Below are 21256 nucleotides of genomic sequence, written 5' to 3'. Positions count from 1 at the left end.
CACGAGGAGAAACATCTGACTGAGCAAAGACTAACTTACACAGTGGTTTGGAAGCCACGTGTTGAAAAGTGCTGGGGAAACACAGCAGGGAAAATGATAAAAAGGGATGAAAGCAGTTCAGACGGACAAAGAATGCAGATTTAAAAATGCAGACCATCTGAACAATGATGAGTGGGCAGGTTGCAATAACTTCAAGGCAGACCAAAGTTGCACAACACTCGTATACTGTAAGTTGACTCCCACAGGACATTGCCTGCAGTGATCTGAAATTGGAAGTAGGGGGGGAATTGGAAGTTGAGGTGCTGCAGAGAGCAATCTTGCAGCAGCAGAGTGCAAGTAGAAAATGGGCCAGTTGGAGTAATAGCTTTTTTCCGTGTGGTTTGTGTGAGCCAGGCCAAACCTGTGTGGAGCACAGGGCTATCGCATTCATGATTATTTATTTATTTTTCTTCAGTGTATTAGAAATGAATGGGTTTGCAATGAGATTTGGTCACTCAAGTGTGACATTATGAATCCTTTCTCTGGACACTGTTTCGAGTGCCAAAGTTCCAGGCTTTGTCTAGATCATTAAAGTAGACCGTGTTTGGAAATGTAATGCTTTGGCCTCACATTCCCAGGAGGTCAGCAGAAATGCTAGCCTGAAGTATCCTAGCTAACACCACCTGCGGTTTGTTCTCGCCTCTGCGTTGTGATAGGCAATCTCCTCGTTTGTGCTGAAACAACTGGATGCGTCACCACACTGAAGTGGATAAGGGGCTTGCCCAGTTTAAAAAAAACTAAACCAATAAACCAAACAACGCCTTGAACATACATTTCCCCCCCAACCCCCTGCTGTATCAGTTTACTGGTTCAGTTCGTAATATTCCAGCCCCGCAACACAGGGGTGTTGGCAGTGGTGGAGGCACGGTGCAGAAATGACGGATGGAGTGGAGAATGCCTTATGCCAGTGTTATTGTTGGTTTCCTTTCAATGCGAAAACACAGGCTTAGTTACAGCTTCAGTCTAAACTTTGCACTCAGCTTTGATGTACTTTAGCAGCTTGCAGAAAGGTGATAGCATATGGTGACTGTGGTTTTGGTCCCTCCTGATGGTCAGATATAATCATGCAGTGTGTTATCAGAGGTGTGTAAGCTGTTTGGCTGCAGCGTGATGAGATGGTGGCTCCTGAGGCACAGGCTGTTAATGAAATCCAAGCCTGTCCCTGCTCCTGGTCCCTTTTTCTGATCACAGCTGGCTGGTATAAGAGGCTCTTAAGTCCCACGATTAAGTGGTCATTGAAACATATGTGGTTAGAAAGAAAACTCCAGAAGGGTCTTATTTTTAATCCAGATCAGGTAAGTGATCTGTCACTAGGTAGTACACTGATTTACACTGCAGTGTAGCAACAAAGGCTGATGATGACTATGGCACAAGGAGGTGTATGAGAAGGCTTATGGTAGGCGAAGGACAGACTTTCTTCAGCCAGTTTTGCCCATACCAGTTGGTTAAACAAGTGAGTTCGTGTAAGGACACAGTGTACATGATAGTCCAGCAATGTGCTAGTGTATTTTCCCTGGAGCACAGCCACCTCAGTCAGACTTCATTTCGTTTTGGACCATGCCTCCCTCTACTAATGCACAAGCTGTCCAAAACCCCTAAGGTATTAATGGATTACAGATTTCCAAGTCTCAGTCTGACGTCCCCTACCCACGCCCTTTATGTTAATCTCTATCATCACCCTAAAGACATGTATTTAGTTGTGCCATGCATCCTCCTTCTTGGAAAATACAAACCCCTCACACCTTGGCGTGCAGACCTCCTTCATGCCACCTCAGTGTGCATGCAGCATCCATAGCAGAGGTACAACAGTCTCCTTTGGGTCTGATGGTGGGGCAACAAACAATGTAGTCCAGACACTATGCCAGTTCATACCAGCTGAGGAAAAGGTTCCCTTCTGACCTGCTGGTGTGATGCTCTTCCCTACTCCCCTTGATGATACCCACAGAGGACCATCCTTTCAAGGCTGTGGGCAGAGGAGGGCTGTCCGTCTGAGAGTTTGTGCTCCTTGCCTGGTCCTTTTGGGGACAGGCTTACTCACAGTTCCACTGCATAAGGACTTTCAATGGCAAAAGAGAAGACAGCTAATATTGCCCCCACTGTGCATGCAGCCAGGCATGGGTTTTGCTTTTGCTCTGTTAATGCTACGCTTGATGTAGCAGAAGCAGGCAGGCACATGATCTCCCCGAAGGCAGGATCCAGTGTAACTGTAGAAACTGGCCACCAGCTTCTTTTGTAGCTAGCAGCTGTCACGGTGTGGTTACAGCCAAAGCATGTCACTCGTGCAGTGTCTGCAGGCTCTGGAGTGTGTGTCTGTTTCTGAATCCTCCATGCTACAGCTTGGATATTAATTCTGCACTTTCTATCAAAGCATGCTGAGATATTTCTGAATTGTACCTATTTTTAGAACCATTTTTGATTAATATTTGATGTTTTTTCCAGGTTTCATTTTCCTTCACCAATACTTCAAGGCACAGAGGAGCTGGTAAAGGCATTGCCATGAAACCTAACTTAAAGCAATGGAAACAACTCATGCTGTTTGGGATCTTTGCATGGGGTCTCCTTTTTCTGGTGATATTCATCTATTTTACAGATAGCAACACTGCTGAGCCAGTTCCGAGTTCCTTTGCTTACATTGAAACTAAGAGGCTTCTGCCCCTTCAGGGCAAGCAGAGAGTCATCATGGGAGCCATTCACGATCCATCGTTCTCAGAAACCATTGATGGGAATGAGGTACTTCTTAATGAAGATCTCTTAGGTACATTTAAATCTGGGACTGGAAGTATTAAGAAATGGACTGATTTGGAAGATGCCTTTAGAAATGAAGATGAGTTTTTTCCATCCCAGATAGGAAGAAAATCAAAAAGTGCTTTCTACCAAGTGAATGACGATTATTTATTTGCTGCTGGTCAGCCTCAGTCACAGAACCACCTTCAAGAGATAGCAAAATTCATCTCAGCAGATGAGGATAATCCAAAAGTAAGTATTTTACAGAACAACTGGAGCCATCAGAGAAGAATGAGGAGGAGAAGCACAAAGCCGAGGAGAAGCCGGATGCTTGATGAATCTGATGACTGGGATGGGCTATATTCCACAATGTCGAAATCCTTTCTTTACAAGCTTTGGAAAGGGGATGTCTCTTCCAAGATGCTAAACCCTCGACTGCAGAAGGCGATGAAAGATTATTTGAGCACCAATAAGCATGGGGTGCGGTTCAAGGGGAAACGAAACTCCAAGTTGACAGGAGACCAGCTATTCTGTGAGCTAAAAGAAAGGGTGAATGTGAAAACAATAGATGGCAAGGAGGCTCCCTTCTCCACTCTTGGATGGGAAAAGCACGTTCCCCAAATTCCACTGGGCAAATTGCATACACATGGCTTTGGGAGCTGTGCCGTAGTTATGTCTGCTGGTGCCATACTGAACTCCTCTCTGGGGGATGAAATAGGTGGGTGAAATGCATCTGTTCAAGTGCATATATAGGTACATGTATGTCTTCATGTTTGTCTTTCAAAAGGTTAATTCTTCTCAAGCATAGGTCTGTGAAGTCTGGTTCTCTCTCAGCATTACATGAATGTGATCTTATGGAATTCAGTGAAGCTGTTCCCTTTTAGGACAATACAAGTGAAAGGAAAATGAAGCCTGGAATCATAATTTGATTTAAAGAAAACAATGATGCCTTCTTATCGTATTACAGCTTGTAGTGTAAAGGAGGCACTGGTTTCATCAGATCTGCCATATTTGACATTTTGCTGCAACATGCATTTATTTCTTCAGCAGATTAGAGACATGTTCAGGTTTTATTCTGCAAAGCTGTTTCATACCTGTGTATTTTCTTGTGGCTCATAGAAAAACTGCTTCTTGTAGTGCTGTCCCAGGCTGAACTTTGTCTCCATGCCAAGAAGCAGTAGAGCATCCTCTTCATCTCCTGCATGAGATGAAGAACTCATGCAAGATGAAGGACTCTGTACTCACAGACGTACAGAATTCAGACTCTTGAGTAACTTCATGCACTGAGATCCCCTGACCTTTTTTCCAAGAGTGATTTTAAATGAGTTCAATATCTCTTCCCATTGTTTTTACATTGCTGCAGTGTAGTCATTGAGGTTCCGGGTGTGCTGAGATGTCAGCGTCTCACAGAATTCCCCACTTAAGCTGGCATTTTTGTGGTAGTTATTCAGAAAAGGATTGTAGAGCCATAAAACTAATACAGGGTATTTTTTGCGGGGGGGGTTTCTTTCTTTCTGAAAATGAATGCTACTACTCATGTTATCATCTCAGCAGTTCTTCATTTTGGTAGTACACGTGCAGTATGCTAAGAGTGCTGAAGGAAGGATGAAATGTATGTCTTAAACTTGCTTCTGGAGCAAGAGTTATCCCCTTCAAGCTCTCTTTAAAAACCTTTTGATGTTCACTTATTAATCCTCACATCTTCCTAGACTTCGCATCCCGACTTGCTTCATTGCACTGTTACCACCTCTTTGATACAGGTGGGTTTTCTTTAAAACAGGTGGGATATATTAGAGCTGCTATCATTATCAAACTACTCTAATAGGCTTCCAGCACAGCATGGGTGTCTCGCTGGCCTGCAGCTACAGTCACACCAGGGCAACCCCCAATTTCACATGAAGCCCCACTGATTTAGAAATCTTTGGGGTGAAAAAACTTAACAGTTCCTCCCATCTCCTGTGTGTTATCCTTGACTGAAATGAAATCTGTCAGTGTTCCTCAGTACATCAATTTTACACCAGTATGAATTAGCACTGTACTGGAGAATCTATAGCACATTACATATTACAGCATGCATCATGACATATTTGCACACTCAGGTGCAGCCCAGGTGTGGACTTCGGCGCTTGACATGGTATCTGGTGCCTCTATGCTCCTGTGTGTACCCATTTTCTTGTGAATGGTCTGGGCACAGAAAGCTTATGTCCTTCTGTGAGGAGACCTTTTGGTTTAATTGGGAAGTTTCATCTGATGCGCCTAAAGGGAGGAGGAGATACTCTTTGGTAAGGCTTACACAGACATTTCAGATCTCCTCCTGCCTGTTGCAGAGTAAAGTGTGTAGGGCAGCATGAGTCACAGAAGGTTTTTTCTAAGTGTCTTCCAGGCCATGGGCAGGTACTTGTGACTGGAAAAAGAATCTGGCTCAGAACTGTGGCAGGGTTGCTGCTTACAGACATCCCAGAGGGGCCTGGTGCCAACCTATGGGTCGTAGTGGTCATTGTGGCTCCTGGGAAGTGCTAATATACGGGAAATATCATGCCAGTGTTTTCCACTTACAATGGAAAATGGAAGCTCCAGCATCTGTTCATATCATGATTCCCACAGGGAAGAAGTTATGCTTCCTTGCAGAGTTTATGTTACAGCTGAGCTCTTGGCCATGCATTTGCACCTCCTCTCTAGTCCTTGAAAAACTGAGAAGAGTGACCAGGAAGAGAAAGATCTGACTGTACAGGATGCTCTTTTTCCCTGTGCATGCACAGCAGTAGAAGGCTGTCCTTTCTCAGAGCTGGCACCAGGGCTACCAGGTCTTGGTTGGAAGTCCAAGCAGACCTGCCAGTTTGGAGGCACCATGGGCAGCTGTATGGAGTGGTGCTGCTCTATGAAGTCAGCCTGGCGCTCGTGCTGAGCACCTCTGTGTCCTCAGTCAGCATCATTAGGGAGTGGGAAAAAGCACCCCATGGACAAGTTCGGATTCTGGGGCTATGGGCTGTACAGCCTTGGTTGATGAAGTTGCTGCAGGCAAAAGGCTTTTACTATTTATCCTCCCAAAAGATAAAAAGGGGCAAGAAAGCAGCAGTGCAGGACCTCTCTCTTCATAGGCCTTTAGCTCCCTCTTCTGTGTTCATATGAGAAACGCAGGCATAAATGTTACTTGTGTTCTGCTTCTTGCCCTCTATCCCTACCACCCCAATTGTTTTTTGAATAAAAGTAGGTAGAGAAGTACTGTGCAAGTACAGCAAACATTCCCGTTGTGATCATGCTATTTACTGTGAGACCCAGTTATTTTTACATCATTGGGAAGTAACAGGGATCTGTGATCAAACCCAAACTTTATATCTTTAAAATGGTTATCTCCAATAAGATTAAAATCAGTTGACTTAAACCCAGCTATTATCAGTGTTAAGCTGTGTTCTGATCATATATTTTATGGTGAAGGAAAGGTTTTTGGTCTTGATACGAAGAACCAGCATGGGGAATGTTGGAAATGCAGCACACTGTCTCTCAGTTAAGTTGTGAACCATACCATTCCCATTTCCCAACCCAATTTCCAGTTCTCAATCAATGGATTATTAAAAAGTTATCAAATGCAGGTCCAGATGTATGTTCTTAAATTCATAAGCAGTTTTCAAGTATAAAGGATCTTTATTTCTCTTCTCCAAAAATGTAGAGTACCTGTAGCTTCTATTGACTTCATGTCATCTATCTCCTACACATTCAAGCTGCTTATATTTAGGCAGACGAAGGCGAGGTGTTGAGGCTAGGGTTGTTCCTGCATAGAGACATAGAAAAAAACTCCACTCCTTAGCTTCTGAGGAGTTGGGCTCAGTATCCATTTGGCAAAAACATCACTTTTAGACACAAAATGTTCAAGTACAGCTGAGACTGGACTGATGACTTCATGTCACACAGTGTTTTCTTGTGTGGGGTACAAGTGTGGAATAAAGATGTGCAAGGATGGAAGATCCCAGTTTGGTAGAATCAGGCCCAAACTCCATTGAGGTGTGTTGGTTATTTTCGGGAACTTCTGTCTGCTCCATTTTTTTAGCTACAGACAATGCATTTTAAGTGACTAGAGAGAAACAGCTGTAAAAACTACCTACGGGTTAAGGCATTACATGGCTTGAATCATATTTTCTGCTATCATCGATAGAAGGGATAAAAGTAGTCCAAATAGGGGTCTATCAGCAAGGACGGTGTGTTTCTGAGCAATGGATATAATATCTTACTCTCCCTCACACCTCTTGGGTTTTGAGATCCCCTTAAAAGAAGCACTGGGAGGGTGTTTATTTTTTATCCAGTTGAGGCTTGCACATAGCGTCTATCCTTGACCCATACTTAACCTATAGCTGCTTTCTGTTCTGCATGACTCAAAGGTCAACAGCTCATGGGGAAACTTTGACAGGTGAGCTTTGTTAGATCTTTCCTACCAACGGATCCCTAGATTCTGTGTGTGAGCAGGTTTGCAGGCTCACTTCCCTACAGAGACTCTCTAAGACTTATACTGACCTTGAGAATAAGTACATGGTATGATTAATAGGTTTGGGGTAATACCTGAGATTTTCAGGTATTACAGAATACTGTGAAACACAAGCTTATAGTTAAGTGTTGGTATTCATACAAATGTGTAATTAGATATCCTTGCAATTAACATGCTTTTGCATGGGGTAATTTATTATAAATTTTGCAGTAGAAATAGTGAGAAATTGTGTGTACCGGGTGTACTAATAACCTTCCCACACTGAAGTTTATGCAATTAAGAGAAATACTGAAGTATTGCAAGCTAAATTAATAGATGATTCTTAACTTTTTTTTTTTTTGGTGGATCTTAAGAATGTTATTAATGTGTGGCAGATACAAGATTTTTCTTTGCACATAGTGGAATGTTTATCATCCTTAGAACATCAAGATTAGGAGAAATGTGTAAGTTTCATGTTAGTTTAGATAATTTGGTTTATTTTTATATACTTGTATTTTTTATACTGTTCTGTATTACCAAGGGAAAAAAATACCCCCTCATTTATGCTCCTAGATTCTCATGATGCTGTTCTAAGATTTAATTCTGCTCCAACACGTGGCTATGAAAAAGATGTTGGAAATAAAACAACCATGCGGATCATTAACTCTCAGGTAAGATCTTCCTTTTCTGAATTCAAGTCAGTGTTACTTCTGTACAATATGACATTAAATTAATAACTTCTGAGAAAGTGTTGGGTAATTTGGGAAACAGCTAGCGGTTTTACAGTCATGATGTAGAGCAGGTATAAGTTCTTCATTACGGGGATGTTCACGCTGCTGGCAATGTAGAGTGATTGCAATAGTTACTTGATATCCTTGTTTCAAAGAATTGGTTTGTAAAGCTTCTCATGTGTCCTACATCTGTAAAGGCTCAGCAAGATGCCAGAGCCATCAGTACAGAAGACCTTCACCACACTACCTCCAGGATCTTCACAAAATGTGGGCTCTGGGGATCCCAAAGCTCTTTTCTCATATTCTCCAGTCCCCCAATTATTTCCTCACTGGAAAGCAAAAGAAATGGGAACTGAGTTGTCTTAATATATATAATTTTCGGCAAGTTGTCATTCTTTAAAAGTTTGGAATGAAGTAGTAAAAAACTTTAAAGTACACTGGGTATTACACATAAATGAGTTTGTTCATCTGAATGGAAACAGAAAATGGGATTTTCTGCATATGGGTGTCCACAGGTAATTGTGCATTGAGCTACAGTGACACCTTATGGTTGAGAGTAGTTTTTCAATTTTGAAAAAACCCTATTGCCTGAACTATGGTCATGGGCAAACCAAGCCTCTTTGCTTTTTATCAAAGGCAGCCAAAAAGCAATAACAGAGCTATTGTGAAGCTTCATGACATACTGAAATGCTGAGTTTACTTAGTCAATACCAGTAGAATGGTTGGTCATGTAGCATGCTCTCGTATGAGAGCAAAATTTTAATTTATTGTAATTCTTCAGAATTTGGTTTTTATTTCTTCTTTGAGTGACTGCCCATGCAAAGTCCATCTTTGCTGGGTGTGTTCTCTGTGTAAGTCCATGTTCTTTGCCACTGCAGAAAGGATTGTTCACTGTCATTCCCTTCGCACTTGTTTCATAGCTCTTTGTGAGGCAGCAAGACACACTAGATCTTTGAAGCGATCTGGGTTAAATATGCCCCTTTCTTTGCTCAGGGGAAGAGAGCAGAAATATCTTGCTCTGGCCTCAGTGCTGAAACCAGTGTATCAGACAACATGCCAGGGCATGGCTAAAGTCCAGGCCAGGTCAGCTCATACAGCTTCCTCACATATGTTGTATTCCCACTGTTGTTCTGCTCCTTCAAAGAGGTCAGAAGCCACGTGTGAGAAGAACCTGGCCTTCCTGTCTCCAGGAGTGAAATATGCACAGGCCACTTGATGAAAGTTGCTTTCCCTATCAGTACTGAAGGTGGGTTATCCATACAGGTTTACTCGGCCTCCTTCCCTCCTTGCTGTTGGAAATTCCTGCGTTCAGTTGTTTAAGGACGAAAAGGAACCCAGTGTGGCCATAACGGATACTGTTACTCCAGATGAAACTCATCTCATACACATGAATGCAGACTCACTAAGAGTGAATAACTGTGTGGATAACACCTCCAAAAGACTCTTGCTTACTAAAAGGCAAGTAAGAGCTCCTTTGTGGAACCAAGCTTTTAAAAGCTTGACCTTTTAGTCTGTTTACTCTGTACTCTGAAAAAAGGAGTTTACGTTCTCAGGCAAAAACTGCTTTGAGAAATGGAGCTGGGGAGATGCTGATGGCAGCACGACTAATTCTGTTCTTGTAGAAGGCTGATAAAAAGTCATTAAGCTCAAAGTTTATGGTAGGAAGAATATTGCTATGGCAACAATATTATTTTTCTGAAGAAAAATATGCATAATCAAATATGGCTCATTGGATCCTAAAGGGAAATGAAAATTAGTATGAATTTATTTGTCTGGAATGTTGATTAGTTTAACAGCTGGAGCCAAATTCATGCTGTTTGAACCAATGCTGAAATCATTCAGCTCAGTCCTGCCTGAGACTGGATGCACCAGGGATCAGAAAGATCTGGCTAGGCATGGAGGGTCCAGAAAGGGATGAGCCAGCAGGAGTGAAGAGTAAACTTCCAGTGGGGCAGCAGGATTAGGCCGAGTACCAGGAGATGCAAGGAGATACATTAGAGCAGTAGCTCAGAGCAGTACGACAGTATGACAGTTACTTCAAAAATAGCCCTATCACATACCTGTTCTAGAATTATTTTTCTAGGTATACCAGGTTTTACAGTCATGGTGTAGTTTGCAGTTTTGGAGCTACCTGAAATGAGACTGACTTGCTGTTGAAATGAGAAAGCAACCAGAAAGGTGTGGGGGCAAGGAAAGACATTATCCAGTGGGGCTGTAGCCCTTCAAAGAAAGAAGAGGATCCCGCAAGTGGCCTGAAACACTGTAGCTTTTGTTTTCAAGTTCCAGAATACACAGTAGTGTTGATATACAATTATGGAGCATCTCAAGTGGTCCCATCACATCCCTCACAGATGGAGAGTAATTCAGCATACTGCTACTTCAAACTGTCATGAGTGCTGTTTATGGCTAAGTTCTTCTTTATGGTTTGGGGTTTTTTTAACAAAACAAGATGCTTAAAATCAAGCAGAATTAAAGCAGAACAAACAGCAGCATGGGAAGGACTGTTCATTTCAGAGAAAGATTCTGCCATTTTTCTGGATCCTACTTGCTTTTAATGATGCAAAATTCTTTGCATTTGTGTTCGCAGATTCTCACCAATCCAAACCATCACTTTGTTGACAGCTCCTTGTACAAAGATGTTATCTTAGTAGCCTGGGATCCTGCCCCCTACTCTGCAAATCTGAACGTGGTAAGATGCCTGCTTGGACCTTTTTTCCCAATCAGTCTGAAAAGACTGGAGAAAATGAATGTATTTAGTACTGGAGTCTACTGGTTCTCACTTGTCACAATGAACTCCAAGGTCTGGCTTTATCCAAGGAGTGGGGAATGTCATTACTGCAAGAATTGGTCAAAATTGGTTTACTGGTCAAAAGCTTTGTAGTAGGCAGCATTTGTACTGCAATGGACTGCTCTGAGATGCTAGGATAAATGGATGATGTTGGGGTTTTTTATATAAAATATTGCTGTTTTCACATAACAGTGAGTTTTCTGGGTGTTTGCCAAGGAGGGAACATTGCTAGATTTCAGATGGAGTTTTCATCGGGAAAGGTGAAGAGCTGCACTGTTTTTCCCCACCTTCCCCTCTCCTTCGCTGACAAAATAAAACACCCTAATGAAAATTTCTCTTGGCGCCTTCCCCATTTCTCAGGCCTCCTCCCCACCAGTCTTCCCTTCGTGTCCACTCCCCCACAGCCATCTGTGTCTCATCATCTGCCCCCTCACTGAGAGCAGCAGACATCCATCTGGTTGTCACTGGGGGAGTCTCTGCTTTGGCTGGTGCTGCAGCTCCAGTGGACCAGTTGATCTGATGGTTCCTGGCAGGGGAACCTTGGAGCCGAGAGGGTTGCAAATTAGAAAGTGAATCTTCATCTGCTGAACTCTCTTAGCAACAGATGCCAGAGGCTGCCTGCCTCCTACACAGGCTGCCGTCAGCCTCCCTCACGTGCTGCTGCTGCCTCCATCAGGGACAGGGACACATTCAGAGGAAGGTTCACCCCCACACTGGGTTATCTTGTGTCAAGGCTCTTCAAACCCCTTGTTTAACATGTGCCTATGAGGAAGAGATGGGGTTGGCTCATCCCACTGCAGTGCAATTGTGTATTGGGAGTCTCTGTATGAAGAAAGGAAACAGAATAACCCAGAGTGAGCACTGGCTTTCTAGGAGGATCATCCACCAGTGCAGACTGCTTTGCTACCTTTCCTTCTGTTCTGAAGAACCCAAATGTTATTGTACATGTAGTGTTCAAAACACATTTGATACTATAAGATTTTAAATAAACACTACTTTTTTTTTCCTCCCAGTGGTACAAGAAGCCAGACTACAATCTGTTCACTCCCTACGTACAGCATCGCAGGAAGAATCCAAATCAACCATTTTACATTCTCCATCCAAAGTTTATATGGCAGCTCTGGGACATCATTCAGGAGAACACTAAAGAGAAGATACAGCCCAACCCTCCTTCTTCAGGTTTTATTGGTAGGTGTATCAAAAATGGGCCCAGTAGACATGTTAGATTAAAAGTAAAATTAAAAAATCGTAAATGTGTGTGTTGCATGAGGGTCAGGTCCATACACATGTACTCTTTGTTCTTGGTACTCTGTACAAAAACAATGACTAGCTAAATCACACGGCATGAGAACTAGAAAATAGTTGTTGAATTTAATGCTCTGCTTTCTTGCCCTTCACATCCATAGTATGAATACCATATTTATAAAACATACATATATATGTGAGAAATTTATAGTATTCCGTATTAATTTATCAGTTGAGAATCTACTCAATTCTGACGTTTTTTGTTGGGATCACAGAGTAGACATGCATCAGAAAACAAGTGAAAACATGTGGCAGATGATACAGAGAGGATGAAATCACTGACAGGCCAATTTGTATTCCCTAAACAGGTCAAAGAATGGGTTTGGTGGGACACTGGACCACGGTGCCCCAATTTTGGTCAAAGAATGGGTTTGGTGGGACACTGGAACAGGTTGCCCAAGGAAGTTGTGAATGCTGCATCTCTGGTAGTGTTCAAGGCCAGTTTGAATGGGGCCTTGAGCAACCTGGTCTAGTGGAAGGTGTCCCTGCCTGTGCTACAGGGGGTGGAACTAGATTGTCTTTAAGGTGCCTTCCAACCCAAACCATTCTGTGATTCTGTTATTATGATTTCCCATGCCCTGCCACAAATTCCAGTGGCACAAATTTAAGTCTGAATGTGCCCAAAGTATCCCTCCTCTTCTTACACTTGAAGGAGTAGAGTTTCAGTGCAGGTTTTTTTTTTGGTCCTTCCTTAGTATTTCTTGGGGGATAATTTGCCCCTGTGCCCACAGTGCATACAGCATGATGACTTACCTGATGCATAGCAGGTCCTGATTGTGAATGTATGAAGGATGCAAGCAGTCAGAATAGCAAGGCTGAGACAGGATCTTCCTCACTTATGCTTCTAGAGACACAGAGGGTAATAAAGCTCTAAATACCATCTTCCACTTTGGAAACTCCATCCTTTCTTCCTTGACATTGTGATTCTGGTCTATGTATTTGCTGCAGTCAGAAAATGCTCTTTTATTCTGTCTGAAAGTGAAGATACCTGAGATTGCATCCAACGTGGGAAAACAGTTCTGAGTACTTATCTTGGCTCTATATGCAGTAGTGGCATCCCAGGATATTGTGAAGCTCACGAAAGGCCTTAGTGAGGGTGCTGAAGCTTTCAAAGGAATGACCATCGGATCATGGTAGATGCCCATCAATGATCTGAGTGGGTTGTGCTTACCTGCAGCATGAGTGGAAAGAGGAGGCCTTGTGTGTTGGAGGAGGATAGCTTGTCAGTTTGTTACTTCCTGAAGTGAGATTTTTGGAGCCTGCTTGTGAAAATTCATAAGACGACTACTGGTGGAATGATCTCACCAGCTGCATTCACATTTTGCAAAAGCATTTCTTAGAGTAATGAAGTTGTTGATAAAAATAGGTTAACAGCTGCTGATTGTAAGAATAGTGAAGAGGATCATTGTGCTGTCAATCTGTACTTCTACCATATATAAGAAACACTTCAAACGCTTTCTTTGAAGAAATGGAGTTCATTTCACTATAAGAATAGAAAAGTAATCTTCAACCCCAAATCTAAATGTCCCTGACAAAAAATACCCTTCAAGCAGAGAAAGCTTTGAAAATGCCACATTAAGCAAGCAACAACATTAACAACAAAAGCTGTATAGATAAATATACTCTGTGTGTACAAATGCAAATTTGTCTCCTTCTCCTCTGCTGGGGATTTTATTTATATTGTTCTTTTTCAAAGGATATGCTTAGACTTTTGGTAATGCTAGTGTTAGCTTTAAGAAAGCTAGGCAGTAAGGCAAGCTTATTGGGAGTCATATCCACCTCATTTGATAGCTAGCTGCTGTTCAGATAGATGCATTTAAAATCCTTTGTTGGGGAGAGGCTTCCTATTTTGGTAATGTTATTGAATGGATGCCTGTGCATTGCATGTGTAACATAATAAAAACTGGGAGACAGCACAGAAATAGCAACTGCATATTGTCAAAGGTGAACATAAAGGACAAGATAAAGCGTAAATATACAATGTAGCTTGGCAGAAATCTGAAAAGTCATGTTGGTCTTCAAATCAGATATCTCTCAACAACTCATGGAGTAAATAATCCAGTTGGGAATGAAGCTGGCAGACACAACCAAGTGCACCTGTGTAAAAGGTGTATCCTGAATATTGAGCTTCTACTTGATTCTTCTAAAATCTATAGAATCATTTCCTATATAATTAATAGAAAGAATGAGTAAGTGATCATCATAAAATATGAGTGTCTTAATTTCAAGAAGATAAGGGGAAAATGATTTATTAAATGGTCACACTGCTAATACTTTTGTGCTCAAAACAGCTATATGAAGGAAGATAGACTGTTGTTAAACAGAGGGTATGAATTTTCATGGGCAGAGGGACCTGTAGCCCTGAATCTAAGCTCTTTATAGCATGGACTATAGTGACTCTAATCACTTTATTCTAATAACTTATTGTAAGTCTGTGTGCAATGCTCTGTGATTAGAGTGAGCGGAGACTGTGCAAAGATCTGGTTTGGCCACGTTTACACTGGCACAGTCAGGCAGCCCTCTGTGAGCCGTGGTTACTTGTGGAGGAAGAGCAGCAGATCCTCAAGTCACTGTTGCTACCAGTAATGTGGAAAGGTAAAAAAACCAACCAACCAACCAAACAAAAATGGTTCTGAGTGAAGTGAAGCACTTTTATTTCAAGATTTTTAACTCTCTGTAGTCCCAGTTTACAAAGTTGGAGAAATGTATAAATTAAAACATGGAAATGTCAGACTTTTTCCTTTCAGGAATGTCAGGAATATTTTAGGGTGGTCTTAGACTGTTTCTTCAGTAATTGCTTTTCTCACCTGGCAATTGTATCTATTTCTGCCACTTAGCACTATTTATAAATAGGTGAGTCTTCCCAAAGGGAGCATGCTTGGTGGAATGTGTTCTCATGGTGTTTTGCTCAGTGAGTCAGCATCCTTCAGCAGTGACTGATGTCAGGGGAATCTTTTAACGCTGTTAATAGCTGTGTTAACATACTAAAGTCACAATGTTATTAAGTCTTCTGGAAAAGGGGCCAGTGTGTCATTTATGGGGAAGAGGTAGTCTCTCACATCCTATGACTTCAGGGGAATGAGTGAGAAGAAGAAGGACCTTTTCACTGGTTTCTCCATTGCGTGGAAGCTAGGAAGAAGATTCTTTGCACTTCCTTTGGGATATGGGATGTCCTGTCTTGGCATAAGTCCCTCCTGGAGCTCCTGGCTCCCAAAACCCTATGCTGAGGTGAGACAGTAGCATTGTGATAGCTGGTAGTTGGGGTGAGGGGAGTGTGGTGCATGTCCCAGGTGTAGAGGAGAGGAGGGGAGAGGACAGGATGGGGAGAGAAGTGTGGCACAGAGCAGCATTGGTGGTGCTCTGCAGATTACGTACAAAGTAAGGCATAAGTCTGTCACTGCTTCCAGCCGCTTCTGAAAGGATAACATGCACACTATGGAGGTTTAAAACCAGATGAGAGGAATATTACCCAATACAGATCAGCATCCTCCAAGATCAGAGTTTCTCCTTCTTCAGGTTTTAACCTATAGATGTTCCTTTCTTTGGTTTTCTTCTAAGCAGCTTATCAGCTCATGGAAGCTCCTCCATGGCCAGTGTCAGCGCTGCACCTTAATACTGCATGCAGACCCACATCTCATCTTTTCTGCTAAATTTGTTTAAACTTTAACACTGTTTTCTACCCAACTTAGTGATAGATATGAGTTCAGGACATCATTGACAGGAGGCTGAATTCATTGTCTTGTCAGATTGTGGCCTGTTTGTTAGGTGTTACTTCTGAGGGTATACCATGTCAAGGAAGGATTAACTTGTCGCAGACAAGTCACCCTTTAGTGTGGTATTTTCTGGCTCAAAGGCTATGAATAGTGACTAAGAAAACACAGAGACTGGGGTTTGGGTTTGTTTGGGTTTTTTTTGGGGGTGGGGGGAGGAAGGTTCACTAGGGTAAAATAAACCTTTTATTTCAATCTAGGTGTCTTTTTTGGCTTGTTTCCTGAGTCACCAGTGTGAGCTTTCCCTGGCTTGCAACTTTGCCTTATGTGGCATGTCATAGCTTAGCTAATGTCACTCCTCATTATAAACTATTTACTCTTTGTCTTCTTAATCTAATCCTTAGATGAGCTTTGAGAACCCATTCTTGTGTATTTTTGCATCATTTCTGCAGCTGCCACGTTCATGCTTTTGAACAAAACTGCACAGTATTACGGTCTTGCATTAGCCTTAGATGATTGCCATGGTGGCTTTTTGCAGTTAAATTTGTTGGTTCACATTTGGCTGAAAATTGTGTTTGCTAAATGAGTATTTATATGTTTACATCATGCCTTTGATCTATTCCATTTTTCTCAGAAGAAATGTAAACATCCAGACACCGAGTCTTGAGCTTGGATTCCACTGGCAAATCCTAAATTGACAGTTGAGAAAACAGCACTGTTCTTAGAGAAGGATTTGCTCTATCTTTTGGCATCAGAAACAAGTGTTACCTCTTCACTTCCTACCAATACATTTTTCACTGTGAAGTATGAACTCAGTCTTCCGTCTCTCTTTCGGAACATACCAGTGCTGAGTTTTTAATTGAGGCTGGTGGTGTATAAATTGGCAGTCTCTATTTTTACCACTCTGCTGCAAGAAAACTGTTCCTATATCCTCTCTGGTAGCCTGTGTAAACAACCTAGTGATGACCCTACATTTTTATTTCTCAAGAGCAGCATTCTGTGTGCATTGGATTGTATATTAGCATTTGGAAAGGTTTCAGGCTTTTTAATAATGTCTAGATTATACATAGGCTTTTCTATGAAGATTTTGCTCCTGTCTGTTGTTTACTAACTGGATTTGCTATGAATTCTTACTTGTCAAAGTCCACCAATACACCTGGCTAGCTTACATCTTCAGACGCGGTTTTACTTGAAGTTCACATCTATATACCTTTATATACCAAACAGCTTTGTCTTTTTAGAAACCTAGTTGAAAGCTCTGACTGTGGTATTACATTTTCTTTTTTTTTTTAATCTCAAACCAAGACATGGTCTAAAAATAACATTTTACATTATCCATGTAGGTAGTAGTCTTTGCTATGTGTTGTAGTTTTTAGCGTAGCATATGAACCACTGAACACAAAATGATAACTAAGCCCAGATGACTTTATTGTTGGGAGAAAGAAAGGCTTGTTTGAGGCTTTACAGTTGACATTACAGATTTAACAGTTACGCGTCATTAATAGTTGATAACATTATTTTAATCTTCATTTGCATGCACTGAGACAATAGTACAAGCAAGACTATCATTACACTGCAACATTAGCAGATCATTGTATGACTAAGAACTTAAAATGGCTTCAGAGAGCATGTTGAATAGAAGAACGCAGCTGATCTTCAGCTCAGCTTAGAAAAAATACACTTGCATGATCTGGAAGAAACAATTTGACATATTAAGAGTTGCCTTTATTACTGTTACTCAGCTGTTTGCCAGCAGTTGGTGAAGGAACGGAATAGTGCTTACTCTTTCTAGCTCAGTTTTGTTCAAGTATTATCACACAAATAAATAATACCTCCAAATACATCAGCTTTAAATTCTTCTTATTCTAATAAAAGGACTCTGAAATGTGAGCACCTCTTACCTCCTGAAATACAGAGATAAAAGTGCAAACTCTCCTCTTATAGCACTCCAAATCACACACATAAAAAAAATCTTTACTACTCTAGTGTATCACCCAAATTTGAGTAATACATTAAAAATGTCCTGGGTTCAGCTACAGCAGTCATTTTTTCGCCTTCTTAGTAGCTGGTGCAGTGCTGTGTTTTTGACTTTCAGCCTGGGAACAACGCTGATAACACCGATGGTTTTAGTTATTGTTCAATAATGTTTACTCTGACCAAGGACTTTCTCAGTCTCATGCTCTGCCAGGGAGGAGGGGAAGCCAGGAGGAAGCAGAGACAGGACACCTGACCCAAACTGGCCAAAGGGGTATTCCATACCACAGCACGTCATGCCCAGTATATAAACTGGGGGGAGTTACCCGGAAGGCCCAGATCGCTGCTCGGGTCGGGCTGGGTATCGGTCGGCGGGTGGGGAGCGGTTGTGTCCTTTTCCCTTGTTATTCCTCTTATCATTATTATTGGTAGCAGTAGTGGTTTGTATTATACCTTAGTTACTGGAGAGCTGTTATCTCAACTCGTGGGAGTTACATTCCTCCGATTCTCCTCCCCATCCCTCCGGGAGCGGGGGGAGGAAGAAAAAGGTGGGGGAGTGAACGAGCGGCTGCGTGGTTCCAAGTTGCCGGCTGGGCTTAAACCACGACAAAAAATTATTATGATTACTTGTCAGCATTTTCCAGACTATGTTCCTATCTCAGAATATATTACTGTGATTAATGTACACTTTTTGCATTCAGCATTAAGTGATAAATATGTCATTTCTAGGTCTACTATATAATGAGAGTCCCTATACATTAAAGATGACAAGTACTGCACAATTTACTTAGACACCAAGCTATTTGGTTACAATTAAATTCCTTAATAAATATTTGGTTTTCTTGTGGTTAGTATTCATCATAGTTCATGATCTAAACAGAGATAAAAGAAGCCTTTTTCAGAAACATAGTAATTTAAAAAGCCAGAGCTACTTCTACTACACATGCCACAGATTAACTGAGGCACATTTGGCCCAGTTTCAAGGAGTGACAGGTTTTCCTCTGGTATCTTAAATCCAATCAAGAAAGACTACAGAAGTAGACTAACATACAGAAAATTGTGTGTTCTAAATGCTTTATGTTTACTTGTAAAGTTTCCAAGTGCACAAGTTGTCAAACATAAACTTATTAGTGTGCCTAGCTAAATTGTTTTCTGCAAATAGATTTGTGGTGTGTGTGAAATGAGACACATTATGAGTAAAATAATCAGATTATGTGTATTTAAGTGTTTTCAGTGTATTTTGTTAAAATGAATACTGCGTTCTTGCTGAATATCTGAATTACACTTATTATTCCAAGTGCTTTCATACAGCATCTGTTGTATTCAGGTATATTAAACTATATTTTGTTTACTTGTAAGCTAGAGACCATTCTTTTAAAATTAGTTTGCTAACCACAAAGCTTAATTGTATTGTACAAAAGATGCATGTTGGAAATTCAAAATCTCTTGGGTCATTAAAATTGCCAAGAACAAATTGAAAAACATTTACTCCTTTTGATTAGAATCCATAGTATGTGTTCATTTGTATAAACCATCCATGCAAGGAATTTAATCTTAATTTAATTCTGGTTTAAATGTTTTCAGTGTAGATTGTAAGAGCTCAGGAGTTTGTTTGTGCCAACTGGGCTGAGTTTAAACCATAGCCAACGCTTCCTGACACCACAGATATCTGCCAAGCAGGAAAAAATGAAAAGTAACACATCCGTCGAAGGATTTGAAATACTAATATATAATATTTTGAAATACATAGTACTTCATCATACAGAGCATCTAATATTGTACTGTTACATCAAACTTGCAGGTTGACTGCTTCTCTGACAGCCAAATAGTTTCTTTGGAATAATATATTTAAAAATATTTTTTAAAGAATATTCTATGGGTCCCTTCCAAACCATTCTATGATTCTGTGATTCACAATGCTTATTTTGTCTAATGAACATTGCCATTCAACTATAAAACATTCATAAAGCATACCTTTGAATGCTCTACTATAAAACAACTTTTCTCCACACAGGCAGAATTATTTTGCATTTTTCTATTTTCACAGTTATAATCCAAACGTGACTTCTGAAAATCCAGCAAAGGTATTAGAATTAGAGTGGCCTATACAGAAGTATCTTCAGTTGTGATTTTGAATGTATGGTTGCACCAGTCACATTTGCCAAAGCTGAAATCATGCCAGATACCCTGACTTCTTCCTTAACTACATTAGACTGGATATTTAAGACCTAAAAGTTTTAAAGGTTAAGCATCAGATCTGGAAGAGACCAGGTCTGATGGCCATTTTACATCTGCTTGCTGGTGCCACTCAGGCTTCCCCTACAGTCAACAAGGACACAGGAACTTCTAGGACATGACTTGTAGGATAAATTTTTGAATGTCTGCTCTGGGATGAGTAGACGTGTTGCTTCCTTGAAGTGCATACTTTCATCTACGGGCAGCAAAGGAGCCTGTGATACCTGTCTATTTATCTCGGGTATGGGTAACTGTACCAGTGAACATGTTTGGTCAGGTGAATCACACCTCGTTTTCATTTCTTCTCACAGTGCTCCTGGAAAAGCCAGTTAGATTATTTTTCCACAAAGCTCCAAAAGCTTCTGACCTAGGAGAATGGAGGAAAAGGTCCTTGATAGCACCTTGACATCTAAAATAAATCATATTAATTTTGCCCCAGAGGCGCCTGTCTCCTGCACTGTCAATGAAGAGTACTTTAGACCAGCTAGGTCAGAGATACGCATGAACATATCAGTAAGATTCGTTGTGTCCAGACTATAAGGTGTTGAGACAATTAGTATCTCATCATGCTTGTTAATGTTGCCCTAGGTCATGCATAAGCCAGTCTATGCTGTTTTATATGCAGTAATTGTTCATTGACTGAAAACTAACTTAAAGGCTGTGAACAAAGACAAATATTGAAGTGTATCACATGGAAATTCTTCGCCCTACAAGCTATCAAACAATACAGTTTTCATTCATATTGATGCTGGTGATCATGGAGGACTGCTAAGATATGAAACAAACTTGCAGATGATATTGAATTGGGCAGTGATGTGAAAAGTACACAGACAAAAGATGTATCGGCATGTACTTTGCAGGCAATACAGGGGAAAGAAGTAAATATGAGACACTTGGAAACTACAGGTGCAGGAGGAAATGCGAATAGGTTCAGCCACAGAAGAGAAACCTAGGAAGCAATAATACAGAGATTTGTAAAGATAAGAAGTGGAAAGCAATGTAGGGCTTCTCAGAGTAGACTAGCAAGCAAAACAGGTTAGCAGAAGCAAGATCACGTCAGTAAGCAGCCAGGGGCATACATCTTCTTTACCACTGAGACTGCATCCAAAACATAAAATACTCATAAAAGTTCAAACGTAATGTAAGAAGTATTTTGGGGATCATGTAAGTGCCAAAAAGCTCCTGGTAATTAAAAAAAATAATAATAAAAAATTACAAGATCACTGAAGGTAACTGGATGAGAGAGGGAAGATGGGGAAACTTGAGTTGTGAGGTAGATGAAGATATAGACAGC

General features: G+C 41.1%; 1 protein-coding gene across 1 annotated transcript in view; it reads left to right on the top strand.

The window, feature by feature from the left end:
* The first annotated feature begins 2535 nt into the window (after nt 1–2535).
* The window catches only part of ST6GAL2 (ST6 beta-galactosamide alpha-2,6-sialyltranferase 2), a 22931-nt gene continuing 4210 nt past the window's right edge, over nt 2536–21256 (top strand). Inside the window, exons 1-4 of the mRNA XM_010011097.1 lie at nt 2536–3481; nt 7793–7890; nt 10538–10639; nt 11752–11926. Coding sequence (XP_010009399.1) covers nt 2536–3481; nt 7793–7890; nt 10538–10639; nt 11752–11926 — 1321 coding nt within the window. The remainder of the gene's footprint in view (nt 3482–7792; nt 7891–10537; nt 10640–11751; nt 11927–21256) is intronic.

Source organism: Nestor notabilis, unplaced genomic scaffold (genome assembly GCF_000696875.1).
Source record: "Nestor notabilis isolate BGI_N333 unplaced genomic scaffold, ASM69687v1 scaffold1633, whole genome shotgun sequence".
NCBI lineage: Eukaryota > Metazoa > Chordata > Aves > Psittaciformes > Psittacidae > Nestor > Nestor notabilis.
The sequence above is the reverse complement of the archived record's forward strand: the minus strand, read 5'-3'. Positions and strand labels throughout refer to the sequence as shown.